Source organism: Lycium ferocissimum, chromosome 6 (genome assembly GCF_029784015.1).
Source record: "Lycium ferocissimum isolate CSIRO_LF1 chromosome 6, AGI_CSIRO_Lferr_CH_V1, whole genome shotgun sequence".
Classification (NCBI taxonomy): domain Eukaryota; kingdom Viridiplantae; phylum Streptophyta; class Magnoliopsida; order Solanales; family Solanaceae; genus Lycium; species Lycium ferocissimum.
Genome location: NC_081347.1, coordinates 61,038,404 through 61,061,030, shown reverse-complemented (window position 1 = coordinate 61,061,030; position 22,627 = coordinate 61,038,404). Strand labels below are relative to the sequence as shown.

At 34.2% G+C, this 22,627-nt stretch overlaps 1 protein-coding gene across 2 annotated transcripts; it reads right to left on the bottom strand.

Annotated features, from left to right (window-relative positions):
• Nucleotides 1–920: 920 nt before the first annotated feature.
• On the bottom strand, nt 921–9,695 carry LOC132059939 (CDP-diacylglycerol--serine O-phosphatidyltransferase 1-like). 2 transcript variants are annotated; one of them, XR_009415818.1, is made up of 13 exons: nt 9,431–9,695; nt 7,968–8,171; nt 6,460–6,525; nt 6,312–6,371; nt 6,120–6,158; nt 5,799–5,889; nt 5,584–5,638; nt 5,400–5,479; nt 5,144–5,260; nt 4,928–5,012; nt 2,550–2,641; nt 1,434–1,871; nt 921–1,337 (listed from the first exon to the last, which is right to left on the bottom strand). XR_009415818.1 is itself a non-coding variant. In XM_059452781.1 (13 exons), exons 1-13 carry the CDS (start codon nt 9,643–9,645, stop codon nt 1,210–1,212), a joined length of 1,536 nt encoding a protein of 511 aa, XP_059308764.1. In that variant the 5' UTR covers nt 9,646–9,695; the 3' UTR covers nt 921–1,209. The 2 variants fall into 2 exon arrangements, 1 of the variants encoding a protein (XP_059308764.1); XM_059452781.1 differs by lacking the exon at nt 6,120–6,158 and having other exon boundaries at nt 1,434–1,511; nt 1,607–1,871.
• Nucleotides 9,696–22,627: the final 12,932 nt, after the last annotated feature.

Genomic DNA, 22,627 nt, shown 5'->3' with positions numbered 1-22,627 from the left:
AATGATCAAATGGATCCAAAAGTTGCATCTTTTTATGTTAGGCAATGGCATGCACAACTTTCACCAGAAGAAAGCAAGAGTGACTGACTGACACATCATGCATCATTGTGCTCTAACCACTAGACCAACGTCCTGGGCTCATTGCCATCATGTGGGCAAATCTTGCTTCCTTATAATGCACAGCATAGCATCAAATGAGAAAAGAAGTCGGATATAAGTGAACAAGAACATCTTACTGCCCACTGACAGAAAACTATACAGAAATCTTATATAACTTGAGGACATGGAAAAAGTTAACTGGGGCCTATGAGTACTGTTTCTTTAAGCCATCAAGAAGAAAAAGTGACCATTTACCGCACAATTTTATGTCCTAGGGAAGGTCGAGTTCGCATGTGTTTGAACTGTTCCACACGTCATATTGAAATCCACTGACCCAACTAATTCGAATTAGCGCCGAGGAGGGCCACTATTGGGTCAGCTGCTCCCTATCAAGAAATTTCTCACCAGGAACCTGTGATTAACAGTGGAGGGATCCCAATCATCCCACCACATCCTTGTTAGTAGACCAGAGCTATTTTAGCTTGAAAGGACATAACAACCAAAATCAACATACTTCATCAAAGATTCTTGAAAGTACAAACTTTACAAAACTGTCTCAACTCTCTTTATTCCTAATTCACTGTGTTTCCTTTTGGCTAAGGCAGATCTTAGAAACTTTACGTAATACAGTCAGACTCGATGCTTCAGAGAGAACAATATCCCTTGAAGGGGACAATGAGATAAGACTCTACAAGAAGTACATGAGGAAGAAAAAGATAGAATCTACAAGTATGCATGGTTAACTTTTGAGAGACCTACGTCATCACACGTGAAGTAGACACAATTGGTATGGGAATGATAAAGTCCAACTGCAATGAGGAGAGAGCAAATATAACCTGGCTATAGAATTGAAATTTAAATTTGGCAATACTTTCAACATACACTGTAAAAAAAATTATTTCAAAACGAGCCTGCAAACTGAGATAAGCACAAATAAAGCATCTACCGACCTGTGACTAAAGATAAAGAATCGCGGTTTACTACATTTTTCAACTGTAATACCTAACCTAGGAACAAAACATGTACAGTTAAAAAGGTATTTGGTATATACAAGAGGGTTGGTTACCCGAAATAACACAAAGGAATAAAGAATGGAGTTACTGCAAGAACTCATTGCTGCTTTTTCCTCATTGTACGGTGTAATTGCCATGACCATGCAGCCAAAAATATCACAAGGCCAACGCCGGTGCATGTCCAAAAAATTACTATCCACTTGGGCATGGGGTCGGGAAACAATCCTGAAGGACAGCAGAAAAAGGATGAGATTAACTTTTAATACACAAATTGATGAGACGCCACCAAAATGACAACTTAGAACGGAGTGGAGTACTGACCATGTCCAAACTTGACGCAAATTAGGAGTTCAACAATGCATATAGCTAGTGAAAGCCAGCAAAATGATCCCACTTTTTAACTGGTTTCCTGCATATAAATGTGGAGTATCGGGAAAAAGTGATGCAATGGAAGAAAAATATACTACAAATTATAATTCATGTAATAAAATAGGTAAGAAAGTACCTGTCCTGTAGGTAAGTATTGTACTCCCGAATTGTTGGTATAGCAAGTAGCCACCATAAAACCAACCTATACACTATCAGAGGGTTTCTGGGAGGAATCCAAAGACAGAACTTCAAGAAGAATGTATTCAATTCCACAGTCAAGAAAACAAAACAGAGACTGAATACTTGAAGGAATCGCCAGGGACCAAGGAGGGGATGCCATTCATCTTTATCCCAATGTGCAGGTGTAAATTGACCGAGTGTTCGCTTCACCTACAAAACCAAAAGGAAGCTGTAAATGTCTAACAATAAACCGTTGACACGACTGTCAAATTATAATTTTCATATGCCTCCAAGGTTTGGGAAGAACTGTAGTGCTGAAGTCAAACATAGTCTATAGTGTCAGAAGGTCCAAGCGTACCCAACTAGAAGTACTAGCACAGTCTCAATTCCACACTAGTTGATGAATGTTTTTGAAGTCCAGAACGCAGAGTAACTGGATGTGAGGCGTTTTTGCAGATCTTGATCCAAAATCTAACTAAAAGAATTTGAAATCCTAAGTACAGCTCATATTCCCTGAACAATTTGTGTTCTAAACCATGATAGATGTTAAATCCGACAATCACAATCACCTATCCTTTAAAAGGTGATGTATTTCCATTATATTTGTAGTTAACTATCAGGGATCATTCCCAAAGGAATAAAGCAGGACAATTACAGGGTGAAGAGGCTAACATTTGACCCCTCTACTAGCCGAAATGAAAAATAGTATATAGTCCTCACAACTAGTTGCAATTACAGAGTTTTATCGGCAAACTGCTCACATGTTGTGGCATTACCATGTCTAAACACCAAAAGCATTAAATATATGGTGAGAATTATATGTAAGTGTAGAGAAAGCAGAACATGCAAATCCGATAACAGTCACCGTATACAGTTAAAGGGACACACCTTGCCCATAATATTTGGCTGTCGGCTTATACTGACCCACTCATAAGTTCTTCCATCAAAATATCGAACAGTACGCATTCCAGCCCATATGCCTAAAGGAAACCAAAAAGGTAAAGAACAAGACAAAATAAACCATAACCAGACATACCATAGATAAGCTAGATATGCAGCGAATAAAGTTTTAATTGTTTCTTGCAACCACTTACACCCTTGTAATTTCACTTAACATGCAAGTATCGTATTGATGTATGCTAGTATAACAACATCTACGAAGCCTGGACACCATCAACAGGGATCTCAATTTTTTTAAATTATTTTTCTCAAATCTTCAGGCTGGTTCCTGAAATTTGGCTTACATGAATGACACTAAATGTGCCAATTGATCCCCAATTCAATAATATGAGTCCATAATATAATCATCAAAATAAATTATCTGAATGTCATCGTTGCTCGGATGTAGCATGATCTTTATAGCTTGTTTTATATAGCTATCAATGTGCTGTGACAGTATATATATGTTTATATACAACACTACGCATCATGCACACACAACACATGTATAATATGTTATATACAACACTATGCACACACAAAACATGTTCAAATAAATTTAAATCATCCCTAAATTGAATCATGCACCAAATTTTTCTATGTTCGGTTGGTCAAAATATTTTGGAAAACATTTTCTCTAGGAAAATAAGTTCCTTAAAAATGAGGAAAATGACTTCCCTAATGGAAAGTAGGGAAAACAAGTTCCATAAGTGACATTTCAAGTTCATTGTCTGCTCCCCACCCACCTAACGTCCCCAGCCCCCGCCCCTTGACCATCCCACCCCCGCTACCCCCAAACCCAACTCCCTATCCCACCCCTATAGTGTTTTGCTAGATTAAATATAAATGTTCTTGGGATAATGCTTTCTTGCTTACTTACTGAACACTAGAAAATAAGTAAGAAACCAACTTGTTTTCTAAGAAAACATTTTCCTTCATACCGAACATACCCTAGATGTCCACTTCCATCTCATACCAAACATGGGAGTACATGTCCGTGCCACAATTACTAACATAATTCATCCATCGTAATAGACATCATGCACAAAGAGCTATTACCTCAGTAACCTTTTGTAACCAACAATAACTCATGTTCATCTGCTATTAAAATAATTTCGGTCCAAATAGCATTCTAAGTTTCTAACTATGACCCATGATGTACAACAAAGGACTGTATACACATAATAACGTAGATACTTAACTCAGCTTTCGAATTTTGCTAACAGCAGTATTTGAAGAAACAAATGTGATATATTCTCTGTCTCACGAACTGTTTTTCTTCCAACCAAGATGGCAAGATCTTTACCTCCATCTTCGAAACTATCCCTAAATTGACCATGTCCTAAAATAATTCAAAACTTCTGTATAGTAGATGTCCACCTCCATCTCATTCCCAACACTGGAATCCATATCCGTGACACATTCACTAACATAACTTCATTCCTCATATAGAGATCAGTCACAACAAGCCATTACCTCAGTGCTCTTTTGTAAACAACAATAATTCATAGTCATCTGCTATTAAAATAATTTCGATCCAAGTAGAAATTTAACCTTATGACCCACGATACACAAGAAAAAGACTGCATACACGTGATAACATAGTTATTTTACTCAGCCATCATATTTTGCTTTGCTTCAGACAGTGTTATCAAAGCGAAAAGCGCAAAAAGCTCTAAGGTCTGTTGGGGCTTTAAGTGCATTACGCAAATAAAGCGTGGGCTTAAACGAAAAAGGTGCAAATGGAGAAAATATAAAAATATATATGTTTAGTTCAATACTAATAAGTTATCAGCATGAATAAGAAAGATATGGACAGAGAAATTAAAAAAACAATTATGAAAGTGAAATATCAATTGTTTAGTGTCGCCTCTTCATGAGAGGCTCATTGGCAACGAAAAGTATGTCTTAGAGCCTTAATGATGACACTGAAGCGCACATTAAGCGAGGTAAAGCGCTCAACGCATTTTAAGCCTCGCTTCAGGGCTTAAGCGCGCCTTTGACAACACTGGCTTCAGATAGAATGTCATATTTGCTATTGACAGCCTCCCCTATTAGGGAGGAGGAATGAGATGGAGAAAGGTGACATGTAGAAAAAATCTACATGATCCAAACAGCGCAGGAATCAACTGAGTCTCAATCAACTTACAACAGAAAAATAGTAAGGGGGGAGGGGGGCAATATGGAACATATGCATGATAGACTTTACCAAATCTAAATGTATGTAACAGTACAGTAGGGCGATAAATAATGAAGCATATGATACAAAATTGACATAAACATGTCCAAATCATAAGAGCCCAAGAAAATGGCTTCAAGTTTCTTACCAAACCAGTTGCAGATCAATATATCCAGAATAATGCTGTCCCACCAGCATTCATTGAAGTTTGGTAACATGTGGCGGAAAGTAAGCTGAAAAACAGCAGTGTAAAGATAAGTTATAACAAAATAAACAATCAGTTAACCACTTACCTAAAATGGTTATATTTAAAATTGAACGGCGGCTGATTAAAGCACTTGAAAGAAGCCTTAAAGGATCTGACCTCCATCAACTCGAACCCAATAGATAAGACCCATAAAAGAGGCTGATTACGTATCATAATGGCCTTGCCCCACCACCCTAAGATATGAGCCAGAACGAACTCATCGAACAATGTGTCCTACAAAGCAATACACCACTCAGAGAGATCTCAAAATCCAGACTATTACCTTTACCAGGGTCAATAGATACATGCGAAACAAAACTAATAAAATAAAATAAAATTGAAGAGGTAAAAGGAGTGCAAGGAGAAATCATACATAAACATTCTTAAACCTGTTTGTGGGATTTTCAGGTACATAGAGTCTGCAATCAGCACCATAAGATCTTTCAGGAAGTTCTGCATAGCAAGTCAGATCGGTTTTAGCTATGCTACAAAGCGGAATAGACCTGCATGAACTGAACCACGAAAAATTTCTACAAGAAGTAGATCAAAATCCTTACCTATGCCAAGATCAGGATGAAGAAATGTCATAAACTGCCGAGCATCATCTCGCCTCTGAGAAAAGAAAGGAACAGAGTTTTCATATTCAGAATATAATTAAATGGCTGCAATAACACATGAATAAATATCATAAGAAAATACAGATGTGAGAAACAAAAGCTACTGGTTCATTAACACGAAGGTAAGAAAAAATAACCGCTGCATACCAACCCACCTGAAAAAGTAGAAATGTCAAAGCAACAAGATAAATCACAGCTGTTCCATGAACCAGGCGCCAAATGGCAGGATGTGGTCTAATAAGTACCCTGCAAGAAAGTACAGAAAATATTAAGTGGGTAGAAAGCTATTGCCACAAACTCCACATAAATTTGCTCATGGAGATCCACAAAGAGGAAATTAGGTGAACTATCAACCACACATTCAAGGCCAGAGGAAACTAAAAATTCAAGTTAGTTTATAATTACATGGTAAAAAAATTCCAACTTCAAGTTCAAAGATGAAATGTAAATTTAAGAACACGACTTCCTGGACTCGCCTAGTTGAGAAGTGAGTAAAAGAAGCTCCATAAAGAATCCTGTAAAAATGAAGAGAGAACACGCAGACATTTATACCAGTAACCACTAACTCCATTTTTAAGGCAAGAGACATCGAAACAGTCCAACACAAAAATACGCAAAAATATCTAACTGCTCATTCTTAGACAAACAAAATGTTGGAAACAACTTACGTGGAGGGGGCTTGTAGCAGAGAGTAGGCAAGATAAACAGCAACCATTGCCCAAATGCCCCTAACAATTGAAAAACAAAAGCAATTACTTCAATTTCTCATTACATAATTAAGAAATGATTGAATAAAAACATGCTTAAAATGTACACCTTTTCACAGAAGTAGCAACATCACTGGAGGAAGTGTTTTGCGGTTCAAGAGCTCCACTTGCCCAGCTGAAACAGTGATGCACAAGCAAGTCAAAACATACATATATATACTTCATGTCAAACACTAAATCACATTAGCTTTAAAAACTTTGGAAATCCTAGAAAAACGTGAACAAGAAAGGGATAGGATTCATAGCCCAAGTGTAAGGTTTTATCTTTTCTTCTTTTCCAAATTTTTGATAAAGAAAGAGAGTTAGATATGCAAACAACCTTCTATTTTCCTCAAAGAAGAGAACTGCCAAGTAGCACTTCTCAAGGAAAAAGGAAAAGTTAATCATTTTTCCTTTGCCTTTGATACTAAAAGACGAAGAAATAGACAATAGAGTCAACAAAGTGATCAGATCCCTGACAATTTGGATTTATGGAATGAAAGTTGGCAATCCGAATACAGAAACCAAGGAGGCAAGGAGCACCACAAGATGACACAACTATATCCATAATGAATCTTTTTATCAACAATTTGATAGACTTATCTAGATAGTTCTCTTTTCCTAATCCGCATTGAATAGGAAGGGGGTAAAGTCAATTGTTGTAACTGAGAAACAATGAGACCCGAGGTCTATACAAAATTCCAGCTCAAATACTGATCTATAATTCTGAAGATGAGTGCAATGTCAAAAAGGTAAGTTGAGATCAGAAACAGAAGCAGCATACAAAGAGAAATAATTGTACGACTACCAACATATATTAGGGAATTCGAACTGTAAGCAATGCAAGTACAATTAATGTTGAAAAATTTGGAGGATTAATGCTGCTACATCCTATGAAAGATCATAAGAGAAGAATTTCTGCAGAGCAAGCTTACTACTTTTAAATTTAAATAATAAATAGGTGTCCTGCAGATCAGTAATAATCATATAATTAGCAGAAACTTGGATCAACAAGCTGCATATAAGCTTTGTTTGTCACAGACATGTTACCCTCAAAATTCATTTGAACAGGGGAAACTTTCTATATGGATTATAAGCACTCTGGTCCAGTCAAATGGGGGTCTGAAGAGCAGGATTGCTATTATATGGTTTGCTTTTCTTTCATCATTTCTTTATTTCTCCTTAATATATAATAAAAGATTTAGGACAACCAAACCAGATTGAGAGCTGAAACCAGGAACAGAAGTGGTTGTATCTCCATTTCACGAGACACTATAGGGTCCAAATGCAAGCCCTCAGATAAGAGGGATAAAAAAATAAGCATCAAAATTTTATAGTTCAATTTCTTGCTACATTAATATTAAAAAAAAAAAAAAAAAAAAAATGGACACAGCATGCAGATAATTAAACTTGATGAAACAGGATTCAAGATGGACCCTTAGGAAAACCAGAAAAGACTAAACAATAATTAGAAACCTTTTAAGAGCTTCACCGGAGTATGACAAATCAGTCAAGACTGAAGTAATACCTAAAATTTATAAACATTGATTTATAGAGCCTGCTGACTAAGCAACTTACATGAGGAAACCTGCACCAATAAGCAACAACGTAATAGTACGAGGTTTGTATGCCCAAGCGGTCCATGGATCCAGCTCCTCATCTATACTCAGTGGGCTATGATTACCATTTTGAACGGTAACAAGATTCCTTTTGTTACCCTTTCTGTAACCACTAGGTTCCATATGCCTGGCCTCAGGAAATTCAACTCCTTCAGCCACTTCACTGCACACAGAAGATGAATGGGTCTGGTTACATGTCAATGTAGAAGATTTCAGGTGCAGATAATGGGAAAGCCAACAACACAGCAATAAATATCACCAAAAAAGGGGCATTCCTATTGAGCTAAAGCTCGTATTTACTAAATGCGAGTCCCAAGTTAAACCTTCCTAGACAATTGCACAATCCAGAATAAGTAGACTTTCTTCTTAACAAACATATGAAGATGAGGACACAAGTGATTGGAAGAGGCAAAAACAGAAAAAAACAATCTCAAAGGACATAACAAAGCAACGATAGGAATCAAAATGATCTCACATCTATCCAAATATCTATTTGACTAGTATGAGTTGTAATACTATATCAATATGAAACCTTTTCTATATCACTTTTGCCTTTCTACAAAAAGTGGAGACAATCTACATCGTTTTGGCTTTCTTTTTCATATAAACGCCTCCAAAGAGGCAGAAGCATAAAAATTAAACAGCAACCTCAAAATTAACATAACTATATATCTCTTTTTTTTATGTGAGTCCTTCTCTTCAGCTTCTATCAGTATATAAACACCTCTAAAGAGGCAGAAGCATAAAAATTAAACAGCAACCTCAAAATTAACATAAATATGTATCTTTTTTTATTTTTTTTTATTTTTTATGTGAGTCCTTCTCTTCAGCTTCTATCAGTATATAAACGCCTCTAAAGAGGCAGAAGCATAAAAATTAAACAGCAACCTCAAAATGAACATAAATATATATCTTTTTTTTATGTGAGTCCTTCTCTTCAGCTTCTATCACTATAAAACTATAAAAAAAAAAAATAGTAAAACAAGAACTGACTGAATGCAATCAATAAAGATAACACCAAATTCGCAAATGCAACAAGCACCACAACGCACAATAGCTCACTTTAATACAAAAATCAATAATGTAATTGGCTATTACAAAAACATCACAATCACAACAGCAGCAGATCAATGTATACAATTGCAGATGAACCAAATCCATAAGTAAATTCTTTAGTGAAACCACAAACAACTAGTATAAAATTAATACATCAACATAATAAAATTTGACTCTTTGCTAACACTTGCAACATAAAAAGCCCGAGAACATAAAGAATAAAAACCTAATCTTCTTCTTTAAGTAGAAATGAAAGAGGGTGTCCAAAAATCAAAATTCAAGAAAATTACAACAACATACATACCCAGTGTAATCGCACAAACTGGGGTCTGGGGAGGGTAGAGCGTACGCAGACCTTACCCCTACCTTGGGACGTAGAGAGGCTGTTTTCGGTAGACCCTCCGCATAAGGACAAGCAATTCAAAGCAGTATGAAAAATGAAATAACGGAAACGAATAAGCATGATGGAGCAGTAACAACCACAAATTATGAAGAAAATTACAAGAACCCAACACTCTTTCACAAAGTAACTTAAAGGGTGCATGCCAATCACGAATTCCCAAAAATGGCAACAAATACATAATGTAACAGCTAAAAAGAGAAAAACCCAATATAATATTAAGATAGAGTAGTAAATGCCAATAATACATACATTACCCCTTCATTATGTACTCTCTCTTTTCTGACACATTTATTGTCTTGAAAGTCAAAACAACAACTCTATCTTTCACTACAATTTCGTACACATTAATGAATGTACATATACTACTTAAGTATTAGTAGTAAATGCCAATAATATTTCCTAAAGCTTCAACATTTATTTCAACTAAATAAATTCAATGAATCAATATCCCATTCCATACCAAAAATTACATGCTTTTAACTGGTACCCTGAACCCATTATTATTCTATTTTGGAATAAAAGTACAAACAAATACTCCCTTTCTCAATTTTGACAGTGTGTTAGAACATATAATCTTTTAACTTTTTTTTCAAAATAAAATTTACATATTTGAAAACAAGTACTCCCTCCGTTTCAATTTATACGAACCTATTTGACTGGACACGATATTTAAAAAAGAGGGAAGACTTTTGAAAATTGTGGTTTAAAATAAGCTCGAAAATTTAAGTGCCATCAGTAAATCATTCATAAAGTGAATTTATTTTCAACTTAAGAAAGAGGTTATTTATTTTTTACCTAACTAAAAATAGATTCAAATAAATTAAAACAGAGGGAGTACTATAAGTCCCCCATAATTAATCATTTAAAAGACATAAGAAAAAAATAAGTTTTTCGAAAATCGAAAAGTGTCAAACAGATTAGGATAGAGGGAGTAATACTTATATATAGAGAGAGAAAGAGTTGAAATACTTACGCAGAAAAAAGGGTGACAATTGATCAAATCCTTAGTCGTAGGATTGAATGAAGAGATGAATTTACAGCCGTTGGATCAAACAATACTAGGATTTAATAGAGATGGGGACGAACAAGGAAGAAATTAATGATACATGTATATATAGATATAGAAATATAGTTATGAATAAGGTGACTGGAATATGATAACAACTGGGTGTCTCTCTTTCTCTCTCTAAAAAGATGAAGGGAAAGAAGAGAGAAAGAGAGAAGGGCTTTTTGCAGTTGCGCACAGCGGCAAAAAGGCGGTGATAGAAAAACAGACACACAAGTACAAATGGTCAAACATGACAGATTTTCAACTTTGTTTTTTCATACGTTTCCTAGTACTCGTATCATTTGATAATAAGTATCACTTTAATAAAAAAAAAATACGCATATTAAAAAAATAATAATGCAATATAAAATTTATCAAATTATCTTTATATAATAAAAATAAATTATTTTTACCTTTTGATTAGAGCATGCACAAGAAGTAAACCTTTTGATATTAAAAATTCAACAATACCAAGTTACTATGTGGCTTTTCCAGACATCATTTAGACGTCACTTTATTGTCTAAGAGTAGAATTGAAAAAAAATTAGTTAATTTATGTCTTGGTTTCCTAAGGTTATTATGGGACAAAAAAATTTAGGTAAGGTGACACTTATTATGAGATGGAGGGAGTAATTTTTTGGGCTCCTTAATCGGATGTCTTGAAATCGAATCCTAATTATAGAAAAAATTCTTTGATATGAAGTGTTTTTCTTAAATAAGGATCTACGAGGAGCAAATACGAATATAATCGGGCTACAATACGAATAGCGGACCTTTGGATGAAAATAAAAATAAAAAAACTTGTCAAATTTGTATAAATCTCATTTAGACATTTAAATATCTTAATTATCATCAACTATTTATCAAAACACAAACATCAACTATAAGTTGTTCACTTTCCCTACCTGAACGATGGTGATAGTTCAGGTAAGAAAAAGCAACTACTAATAATTAAGATGTGTTTTGATAAATAGTTGGTGATAGTTCAGATAGAAAACTCTCACACAGCTTATATTTCAAGTACGAAACTCACTCATGTAGGGATATTAGTAGCTCAGTTGGTTGGCTACCTGAACTTTCACCTTATTGGTGAGAATTTGTATCCCCTACATTGTAATTCTCTTCCCCATTTCCCCTTCCCCTACCGATATGTAATAAAAATTACAATACAAAACTCACAAAAAAGTGATAGCTCAAATGTGTCTAAAATTTACCTGATAGCTCAAATGTGTCTAAAATTTACTTTCAAATTTAAGAAATTGTCAATACATTCGCCTAATTTTAGAACTAAAGTACTCTCTACAAAAAGTTCTAGGGAGGAGAAACAGTTTAAGTGAGAATTAATCTCACACTTCAAACTGCTTCTCTATCTTACCCGAAATAGGAATAAGGTATGTATACTCCACCTTCTTCAGATCCCATTTACGAGACCACATTACGTATGTTATTGATATTTATGCACTTAATGATTTTGATGCATAAACAGATGTGAATAAAGAAAAAACACAAACGGATGTGAGTAAACAATTTATTGAATTTATTGTGTAAGAACCTCCATCAATACGACTAAATACCTAACTAAAAAACTTATATTCTGACTTAATTAATCATTGTTAGTAAAGTTTAAGTGGAAAGAAATTCATAAAGTTGATGAAAAGTTGCATTATTAGTTTTCCATTTCATCCAACTTTATTACTACTTCTTTTACTTATTATGCTATGAAAATTTTATTTTTAAAAGAAATACATAACTAATTTTTGAAATTCTAAAAAGAATTATATTTTGTTTAAATTAGTGTAAGGAAAAAATTATGGGGGTTAATACACGTAGTAAGCTCTTTATATGAAAACTTATTATCACTCAATATATACACCAAATCAACAAATGAATTATGTATAGTTAATCAAGCAATATGTTCGCTCTTTATGATATAAACATAAACACGGTAAATTTTATCTTGACAAGGAGAAAAAGAAACAAATATTTTGGTACGTATTATACTATTCCCTTGCTCCTAATTTATGTTTCATTTTTCATTTTTCGAGAGTCAATTTATTTAATCTTTGAAGCTAAATTGAATTAAATCAACTCAATATTTAAAATTAAATTTAGATATTCAAAAAGTATATGGAAAGTATTATAAGTTGCAGATTCGTCTCATTTCAATATAGTAAAAAATATTTTTAAAATATTAATCAAATATTACATAGTTTAAATCTCAAAAATTAAAAAAATACCACATAAATTTAGACAAAATAAATATTATTTATAAGGCCCCTAGAGTGTAAACTTTACTGCAATGGACCCAAAAACAATTGAATGAAGTATTAAAGCTTAATATCTGTAACGTACAAAACAACAAGCTTTCTTTGTACTATACATTGAAAAACGAGAGATTCCAAACAGAAAGAGACAATTTCTTATTCGTCAACTCACTGCTCAACTGGTCTTCGTCAATAATTGTTTTCTTGTTCATTTAAAACACTTTCATTAAGTCTCAATCTTAGTCGTTTTAATAAATTAAATTTATTGTAAAATATTTAATATGAAGATATTTCTTTTTCATAATCAATTTTACTGCTCAAATTGAAGTGTTAAGTAAGATATTCTTATAATTAACGCCGTTGAATGTTTTTTTAAAGAATATAAAAGAAATAGAAGACATATAATATGGACAATAGACAGTACTAAATTTAGAGAATTGAATAATCTTTTATTACATGAAAAAATATTTTTCCACTTGATTTTTAAATATACTCATGAATTATTTTGATAAAATCATATTTTATACAACTATTTATCCGATTTCTGAATATGTAAATTTAATTTTTAAAATTGAGGAATCATGTCAAGACTCAAACAAAAAATAAGTATATATTACACTATAGATCTTGTTGTTTCATGATCTTGTCAGTCTCTTAAAGATGGGGCAATAATAAGCGTCACTCGTATAGTCGTATTGGACTTATTTTTACTCGTCTACACTTGTTACTCTGCCCTCAAAAAATAAGTGTCACCTTAACAAAAATTACGTCTATTAAGAAATTAATAAATATAATATGATGTTTATTAAATTATTCCTATTTATTAGATGTTTTTTAGAATTGAGCAATATTAAAGAGGATTACTTTTTTTTTAATGCTAATGGCATATAATTCAAAATACTAGTCAAGGTTTGCCTTAAATTTTTATGATGACATTTATTTGGGATAATTTATTTTTCTAGGATGACACTTATTTTGAAATGGAGGAAATATTTATCTTTGTAAAACAATTGCGTTGTTGATGTGAAAAAAGTTAATTTTACTTTGGACCACCACCGAGGGAGTCGGAAGTCGGGACATAAAAAATTAAAAACATCAAAAAAGTCCTTGGGAACAGTATCTTATGGCCTAAGGTTTTTCAATGCTTGACCAAAACCGAGAAAAGTAAATTATAAATATAACTATCTACTCTGTCCTCGCAAAATAAGTTCACTATACTAAAATAGATGTCAGTTTTTATTTGAAAAATCAAGACAAAATTATCACTTATTTTCTAATTTATCTTTATTACTTCTTCCGGATAAAAAAAGAATCCACTTAGCCATTTGCACACCCCTTAAGAAAATATTAATTCCTAGACAAAAATAGGTAATTTAACTAAACTACCCCTAATTAAATAGATATTCGGATTTGATCATATAACACTTAATAGGGGCAAATATGGAAAAACAAGGTTAATTCTTTCTTGATTTGCTAAATGGACTCTTTTTTTTTATCCAAGAAAAAAAAAAGCTAAATGGACTCTTTTTTGATCCGGAGAGAATATTAACTATAATCATTTCCCAAGATATTGAATTTATTATATTCAAATGGTGATATAGTAAACTTATCATTTTATTAAGTAGCATAAAATAATCAAGTAAAAATGGACGAAGGGAGTAGCATTTTTTTCCTTTTCGAGATATGACTTTCTTTGAAATTAAATTGAATTACCTCTTGGACTCATCAAATAATGTAGAGATAAAAAGTAATTTAGACGAATAGTCTTAATATGATTAACACTATTAATATTTTTAGGAAATATATGAAAATCTTAAAAAAAAAAAAAAAAAAACAGATAATATAAAATGGATAATACATAAAGATTAAAGACCCTTCAAACTAGCCTCTAAACTACTTCGAAATGGTATCAATACCTCCTTATAACGCCAGATGAAGGAGATAATATAATATCACTTCGAAGTAGTTTAGGGAGTACTAGACCTCGCAAATTTTAAGATTGCAATTTTAAAAATGGGATTAGTTTGAGGTTTTTTATACCATATCCCTAATATAAAGAACAGGCAGTATAATACTCCTTCCGGATAAAAAAGAGTATTCATTTAGCTTTTTTTTTCTTGGGTCAAAAAGAGTATTTACTTATTAAATCAAGAAAGAATTAATTTTATCTTTCCAGATTTGCCTCTATTACGTCTTATGTGATCAAATCTCAATATCTATTTAATGAGGGACAATTTAGTCAAATTATCTATATTTGTCCAGAAGTTACTATTTTCTTAAGAGGTGTGCAAATGACTAAGTGGACACTCTTTTTTATCCAGGGAGAATAGTAGTATGTTTGAATTGACCTAAACTAATACTCCCTCAGTTCACTTTTACTTATCCACTATTCCAAAAATAAATTTTCACTTTTACTTGTCCACTTTCATATATCAAGAGAAAATAATTTGTTTTTCCTATTTTACTCTTAGCATTTATTACTCATTCCAAGTCATTTCCCAACTCCAATACAATTATACACCAATTAATATGAATATTATAGTAAAATACATATTTTATTTATTAATTCTTAAATAGGATGCAAAGTCAAAAGTGGATAAGTAAAAATAAACGGAGGGAGTATAAGATTAAGCTTGACAACTTTAATGAGCTTTAATGACTATAGGTCTAGTGAGTTGATGGTGCCTTTTTCTTGAACTGCTGATCACAAATGATTGGCCAAAAAGAAACAAGCTAAAGTATTGTGATTATTAAATCTTGGACTGACCAGATTAACTAATGTACTGTAATTAGCTTTTCAGTCTGACAAACTTTTACACCCCATGTGTTGCTGAGATTTGACCGAAGTCAAGGTTTCATTATTTTAGAACACCCCAAATATTGACATTCAATCAAGCATGGCTTAGATTCAAAAAAGAAAAGACTTTAAACCCATAACTTGAATGTGTAAGATAAAGAAGTAGTAAAGAAGGGAAAATGGCAAAATTTGCTCTTTCATTATTTGAATTGGGAAAAGGATATAACGGAACCAAAAAAAAAAAAAAAAACATGTTTTTCTTCAGTTGAACCCTATATATATTCTTGTTTGATTCATACGGTTCCAAGAGATTAGCCTAGTGATTGAAATATTATTCGATTTGCAGTGTTGAATTTCAATAACCTTTTAAATTTAAATCTTTACCTGTCGATGCTTAAGCGGGTCTTCTAATTTGCATTAATTTCAATTTTAATTACCTCTTTGCTTGTTGCTTATGTTTGTTCTTCCCTAGTTTTTGTAGACTATATATGTTAAAAGAATAAATTTATAACATTCTTTCTCACCTTCGTTTTGAACTCCAAACAAGATAATGATTTTTCTAATTTCATTTTCTATCTCAATAAGGTGGAAATTATACTCTCTTGTTATTTACTTCCCCTTCTTTCATTATTCCCATCTCCTCTTCTTTTAAACTGTTCGAATGTTTCGTTTAACTCAGTGAAGAACCTCTTCTTGCGTGGTATTTAGAAATTAGAACCATTAATTAATCCGGACATTGCAATGTTGCAAGTCTTAACGAATGACTCATCTTGTAAGTTGTCATTACTAATTTACTATAATCCGAATTGTGATCTCTTGATCATTGAACTATTCTCTAAAGGACATGCTACAAATTTACTTATTTTTGGAAAAAGGTAGAAACATAATGTTTTTCCTTTGGTTTTTGTTTTTTACTATTGTTAACTCAAATTATTGTTTTCTTATTGACTTATGTTTTGTAACTTTTATGCCTTGGAATTAAATCACTTAACCAAAAAAGGCAGACAAGATAGGACTTCCCAGTAGAAATGATCCACAAACTTCAATTTCAATAAAGAGAAGAACATATATGTTGGAGGGAGAGGAGGAGGTCCCTATTTCACGAGGTTTATAGGAGGCCCATGTTTGGTGTTTGCCTAAGCTTTAGTGTTATCTCAAATGAAGATGTGACTCTTAACTTATAGGGTTCTCATTTGGAACTTGTGATTATGAATGTGAACTCTTATTATGGCCATCACCCCTAGCAAAACATAACAGCAAGTTGACAAATATAATGGTCACATCTCAAAACTTGTGGCCTTGACAAGAAGGTTGGTATAGTATTTAGATAGCCATTGCGGCCAGTGGCGTATGCGGGATTTTTTATGAGTGGTGTCGACATTTGAAAAAAAATAAACAAATGAATAATTGATATAAAAATAAAGATTGGAGAACGACTTAATTTTTTATGTTAGGGTTTAGCTTTAGACTTTATTGTTATGCACAATTCGTTCAAGTTTTTAATTTCGACAACCCTATATATTTTGAATCTTAGTCCGGCTAAATTATTATCTCTTAACTTGACAAGAAACTGCAAGTTCCAATCTGGTTGGCAACATTTACTTTTTGTAGTACCACTAAAATATAAAAACGTGAAAATAGATGAAGCTAGGTGTCCTTGCTGTGGCTCAAACTCGGGAAGGTCACTTCTCATGTGAAGCACCAAACCGATGAACCAACGAGGCTCAACTGTTTAAGTTGTGTCATTTATACTTTTTTTTTTTATTATTTTTACATATATTACTATTTTTCAGATTTTATATGTATATATATATATATATATATATACAAAAAAGTTTCGACACAGGGTTGTCGGACACCCCTGGGTATAGGGTGGGTCCGCCCCTGATTGTTGTCACGACCCAAACTGCAGAGCCATGACGGGCACCTGACTGTACTAGTCAAGTACCACCTGACAAACATCTGTGAGATCAACATAAACATAGGTGGGCCGATAGGACCATCATATGATTCTTGATAAACTCATAAGGAACATGCATATGTCAGCTAATCTGAAAGACTCATATGTAGAAATAAAAAGTAATTTAGATAACACTATCAAATATTTTTAGGAAATATATAAAAATCTTTAAAAAAAAAAACAGATAATATAAAAAGGATAATACATAAAGATTGAAGACCATACAAATTTACTTATTTTTGGAAAAAGGTAGATACATAATGTTTTTCCTTTAGTTTTTGTTTGTTACTATTGTTAATTCAAATTATTGTTTTCTTATTGACTTATGTTTTGTAACTTATATGCCTTTGGAATTAAATCACTTAACCAAAAAAGGCCGACAAGATAGTACTTCCTAGTAGAAATGATCCACAAACTTCAATTTCAATAAAGAGAAGAACATATATGTTGGAGGGAGAGGAGGAGGTCCCTATTTCACGAGGTTTATAGGAGGCCCATGTTTGGTGTTTGCCTAAGCTTTAGTGTTATCTCAAATGAAGATGTGACTCTTAACTTATAGGGTTCTCATTTGGAACTTGTGATTATGAATGTGAACTCTTATTATGGCCATCACCCCTAGCAAAACATAACAGCAAGTTGACAAATATAATGGTGTCATCTCAAAACTTGTGGCCTTGACATGAAGGTTGGTATAGTATTTAGACAGCCATAGTGGCCACATTCATTCTTTTTCGACTTTAATTGTATATGCAGTTGGACTGTCTTAAGAGTAAATCCCCGTACGAAAATGATATTAATTGTGAAAAATTAATAATAAGAGTGTGGCCATCTGAAAGTTTGTTGGCTCTGACATGAAGGTAGGTTTATTTAGACGGCCCTTGTGTCACATTCATTTTTCTCGAATTTAATTCTATATATAGTTGAACAATTTTACAGTACATTCCCATGCGAAAATGACATCAATTGTCACAAAATGGTAATGAGAGTGTGGTATTTTCAAAACTTGTTGCTTGACACGAAGGTTTGATATAGCATTTAGATAGACGTTGCGGCCACATCCATTATTTTCGACTTTAATTATATATATATAGTTGAACAATTTTAGAGTACATACCCGTATGAAAATAATAATGTATACGGGTAAAACCGAGAATACGGACATGCTCGGTTTCCCGTAGTCATGGTTATGTTCGGGCACAATACGACCGGCTTATCGAGGATAAGGCTTCGAGCTCGATTTGGAACGAGGCGTTAAAGGAGAGGCGGTTAACTACCATAAGGAGAAGACCGGAATATCCGCCCTCAACCGGATATTTCGGCGTCAATCTCGGTAACAGCTGTCACCAGATTTCATTTCCTTACTTAGAATTGTACTAGGGTTAGGACTCCTCTATTATATAAAGAGGAGGCCCTCATCCATTTTAGGGGGTTCGGCAACGAAAAGAGAGAAAGAGTTCATGTACTAAAGCAATAGAATCACCTTAGCTCATTCATATTTTTCTAAGTCTATCTTCATTATTCATTGTGTAAACACCCGGCAAAGGGGTTCGACCTCGGTCCCGATACCCAAGGCCAGTCATCATTAATACTTGGTCAGATCTGCATCTTTTATTTATTTATTTATTCGTCTATCTCGTAATCTCATCTCGAATTGAATTTAGCTACATATCTTTGGCATCACGCATAAATTTAATTGTTCTCCATTTTAAGGTTAAACAGATAACAACCTTCACAAAAGAGTAATGAGAGTGCCGCCATCTCAAAACTTGTTGGCCTTAACACAAATCTTAATATAGTATTTAGACGGTCGTTGTAGCCACATCCATTTTTCTTGACTTTAATGGTATATTTAGTTGAATAATTTTACAGTTCACACTCGTACGAAAATGGCATCAATTGTCACAAAACAATAGTGAGGGTGTGGTCATCTCAAAACTTCTTATCCTTGACACGAAAGTTGGTGTAGTATTTTGTTATGTCGCTAGGGTTTTTGTAATTGGAATCGTATTAAGAGAATTGGGGGAATTAGGAGAATTAGGGATGGAATTAGGGATTTAGGTGAATTGGGGGATAAATCTGAAGGGCCACGTGTAGTAAATTGAAGGGGGACACTTTCATTAATGAGGCTCACATCCTACGGTGCAAATGAGAAGGGAAATAAATAAGGTGAACGGTTGAGATTAGTTCCTCAAATAAGTGACAGCTGGGATGGTCAGCTGGTGCCAACTGTCAGGAAGTAGGACCCAACCAAATAAATAAATATCTCAACTGAAATGGGAAAAGGCAGTTAATCATTTGATGGTATTTTCTTCCCTCTCAAGTTCTCTTCCTTCTCTCTTCGATCTTCACTCTTTCTCTCTCGAAAATGCTCTTATCTTCTCCACAGGAATCTAATCACGTTGCAAGCCTTTGGCTACGGCGATTATAGCTTAGTTCATCTGGTTATTGTGGTGACTTGTAATCATTTGGTGATTGTAATTGATCAATTTGTTGAGAATATAATAAATTCCCTGATTTGGCCCTAATTTTGGTTTAATTACTTCCGCGCACTACTAGAATATTACAATTGGCATCAGAGCTCTATCCTGGCCCACAAGAAGTTTACAAATATGACAATTACGGTAAACGAGATCGAAATCTATGGAGGAAAAATGTAAAAAAATTGAAACGCATTTACAAAATCACATCACAGAAGCAGGTCGTAAATCTGAGGCCACGGATGCCAAAATTGATAACTTAGGGAAGAAACTGGATCTAGTGATTGAAAGATTTATGTCGATACATGATGGTATACTTGGTAGCCCACCTAGGGCAACTGCACCATCAACTGCTGGGCAAAAAAATGGTAATGGAAACTCTTGCAACAGGAACAGAGACAACCAAACGATGGCACCTGCAGTAAGAGCACAGGTGAATCAATTTCATCACAAAGTAGAATTTCCATATTTTGAAGATGGTGACTCTCAAGCATGGCTGAGAAAATGCAAACGATATTTCCACTACAATAACATAGTTGACGCTCACGAGAAACTAGAAATGGCAGTTTTACACTTAAATGGTAGAGCAGAAGCATGGTACTTCTCGTATCACTTCGAGTAAGGGAATGTGGAGTGGGTAGTTTATCGAAGAACTCGCAAAGAGATTTGTCAAGCGAAGTAATAGTATAATCAATCTCTTAGGTGAATTCAAAAGGGTGGAACAAAGAGGGTAAGTTAATGATTACTTGGAGAAGTTTGAAGACCTTAAAGCTTGGGTGTTTATGAGAAACCCAACTATTGCTGAAGAGTTCTTCTTAGGATTCTTTGTGGAGGGATTAAAGGAGGATATTAGGCCCATGGTAAAGATGCTTGACCCATACACACTAAATCAAGCTGTAGATAAGGCCAGACACTATGAGAAACTGTTAGATACAGCTAATAAAAGGAGTAAGACGACTTGGGGCAAAGGACCAGGACAAGCTAATAATTCCACCTACAGTACTAACAGTAGGAGTGCACCAACAGGGGGAATGAATAATAGGTCCATGGAGGCAAGGAGGAGTCAAGGATTATGCTATAAGTGTGGGGATAAGTACTTCTATGGCCATCAATGCAAAAACAAGCAGTTGAATGCTATTTCTGCAGATGAAGGACAATAAGAAGAAGAGACAGAAAAGGAGTTGATAGTCACAGGAGAGGAAGATTCAACACCTTTCAATGAACAAGAGCTGGTGGAGGAAGCCATAAGTTTGCATGCATTATAAGGGACTGAGGTCCCAAACACTATCAGCCTTATAGGAGAAGTTAAGAAGCAATTGGTGAGTGTATGACTAGACTCAGGCAGTACTCATAGTTTCCTAGATATGAAGATCGCTAAGGAATGGGAAGTGCAATCAGGCAAGTGAACCCAATGAGAGTAACAGTAGCAGATGGCAACCAAGTTATGAGCCATCATATTTGCCCAAGGTTCAGATGGAAAATTAATGGGATTGAATTTGAGGATCGTGTTAGGTCGATTAATGCGGGGGCATCTGACATGATATTAGGGGGTGACTGGATGAAGAAGCACAACCCTGTCTTTACTAGATTTTAAAGCTTATGAGGCCTAGGTCACTCACCAGGGGAAAGGGTCAGGCTGAGGGGTATGCATCATCAAGCTACTCTTAAAAGCATGACTTCTACCAGTGTTAAGCAACTCTTGAAGAAAAGTAAAGTGTTCTGGGGCCATCTGTTTACTATCACTGCATAGGAAGTTAAAGAGGTAGAGGAATTACCTCAGGAAATCACTGCTACACTGGAGTTGTTTGCTGATGTGTTTAGTGGTCTCTCCCTCCCACGAGACAACATGATCACTTCATACCACTGAAACCTGAAGCAGCACCAGTTAGTATAAGGCCCTACAGGTACAATTTTTTTTTTAAAAAAATGAGATAGAAAAACAGGTGAAAGACATGATGAGCAATGGGATTATTCAAATTTTAGTCATTCTCCATTCTCTTCCCCGTGCTATTGGTTAAAAAGAATGATAACACTTGGAGATTTTTGTGTAGATTATGGAGTTAAACAAGATGACCGTCAAGGATAAATTTCCAATCCCCTTGGTGGATGATCTATTAGATGAGCTAAATAGGGTTGCTATTTTTTCTAAAATTGATCTTAGGTAATGTGTTATCATCAAATTAGGATGAATGTGGATGATATGTACAAGACAGCCTTCAGAACACACCTAGGGCATTATGAGTTCAAAGTCATGCCATTTGGCCTAACTAATGCACTAACCACTTTCCAAAGCTTAATGAATCATGTATTCAAGGATTACATTAGACAGTTTGTACTTGTGTTCTTTGATGATATATTGGTGTATAGTGCCACCTGCCGGGAGCATGTGGGGCACTTAAAGAAGGTGATGTACATTCTGAGGAAGGAACAACTATATGCAAAGAGGTCAAAATGTTCCTTTTGCCAAGAAAAGGTGGAGTATTTGGGGCATGTAATCACTAAGGAAGGAGTGTCTACAGATCCTACTAAGATTGAAGCCATGTTAAACTGGCCTATCCCTAAGACCCTTAAAGCCTTAAGGGGATTTTTAGGCCTCACGGCGTACTATAGGAGA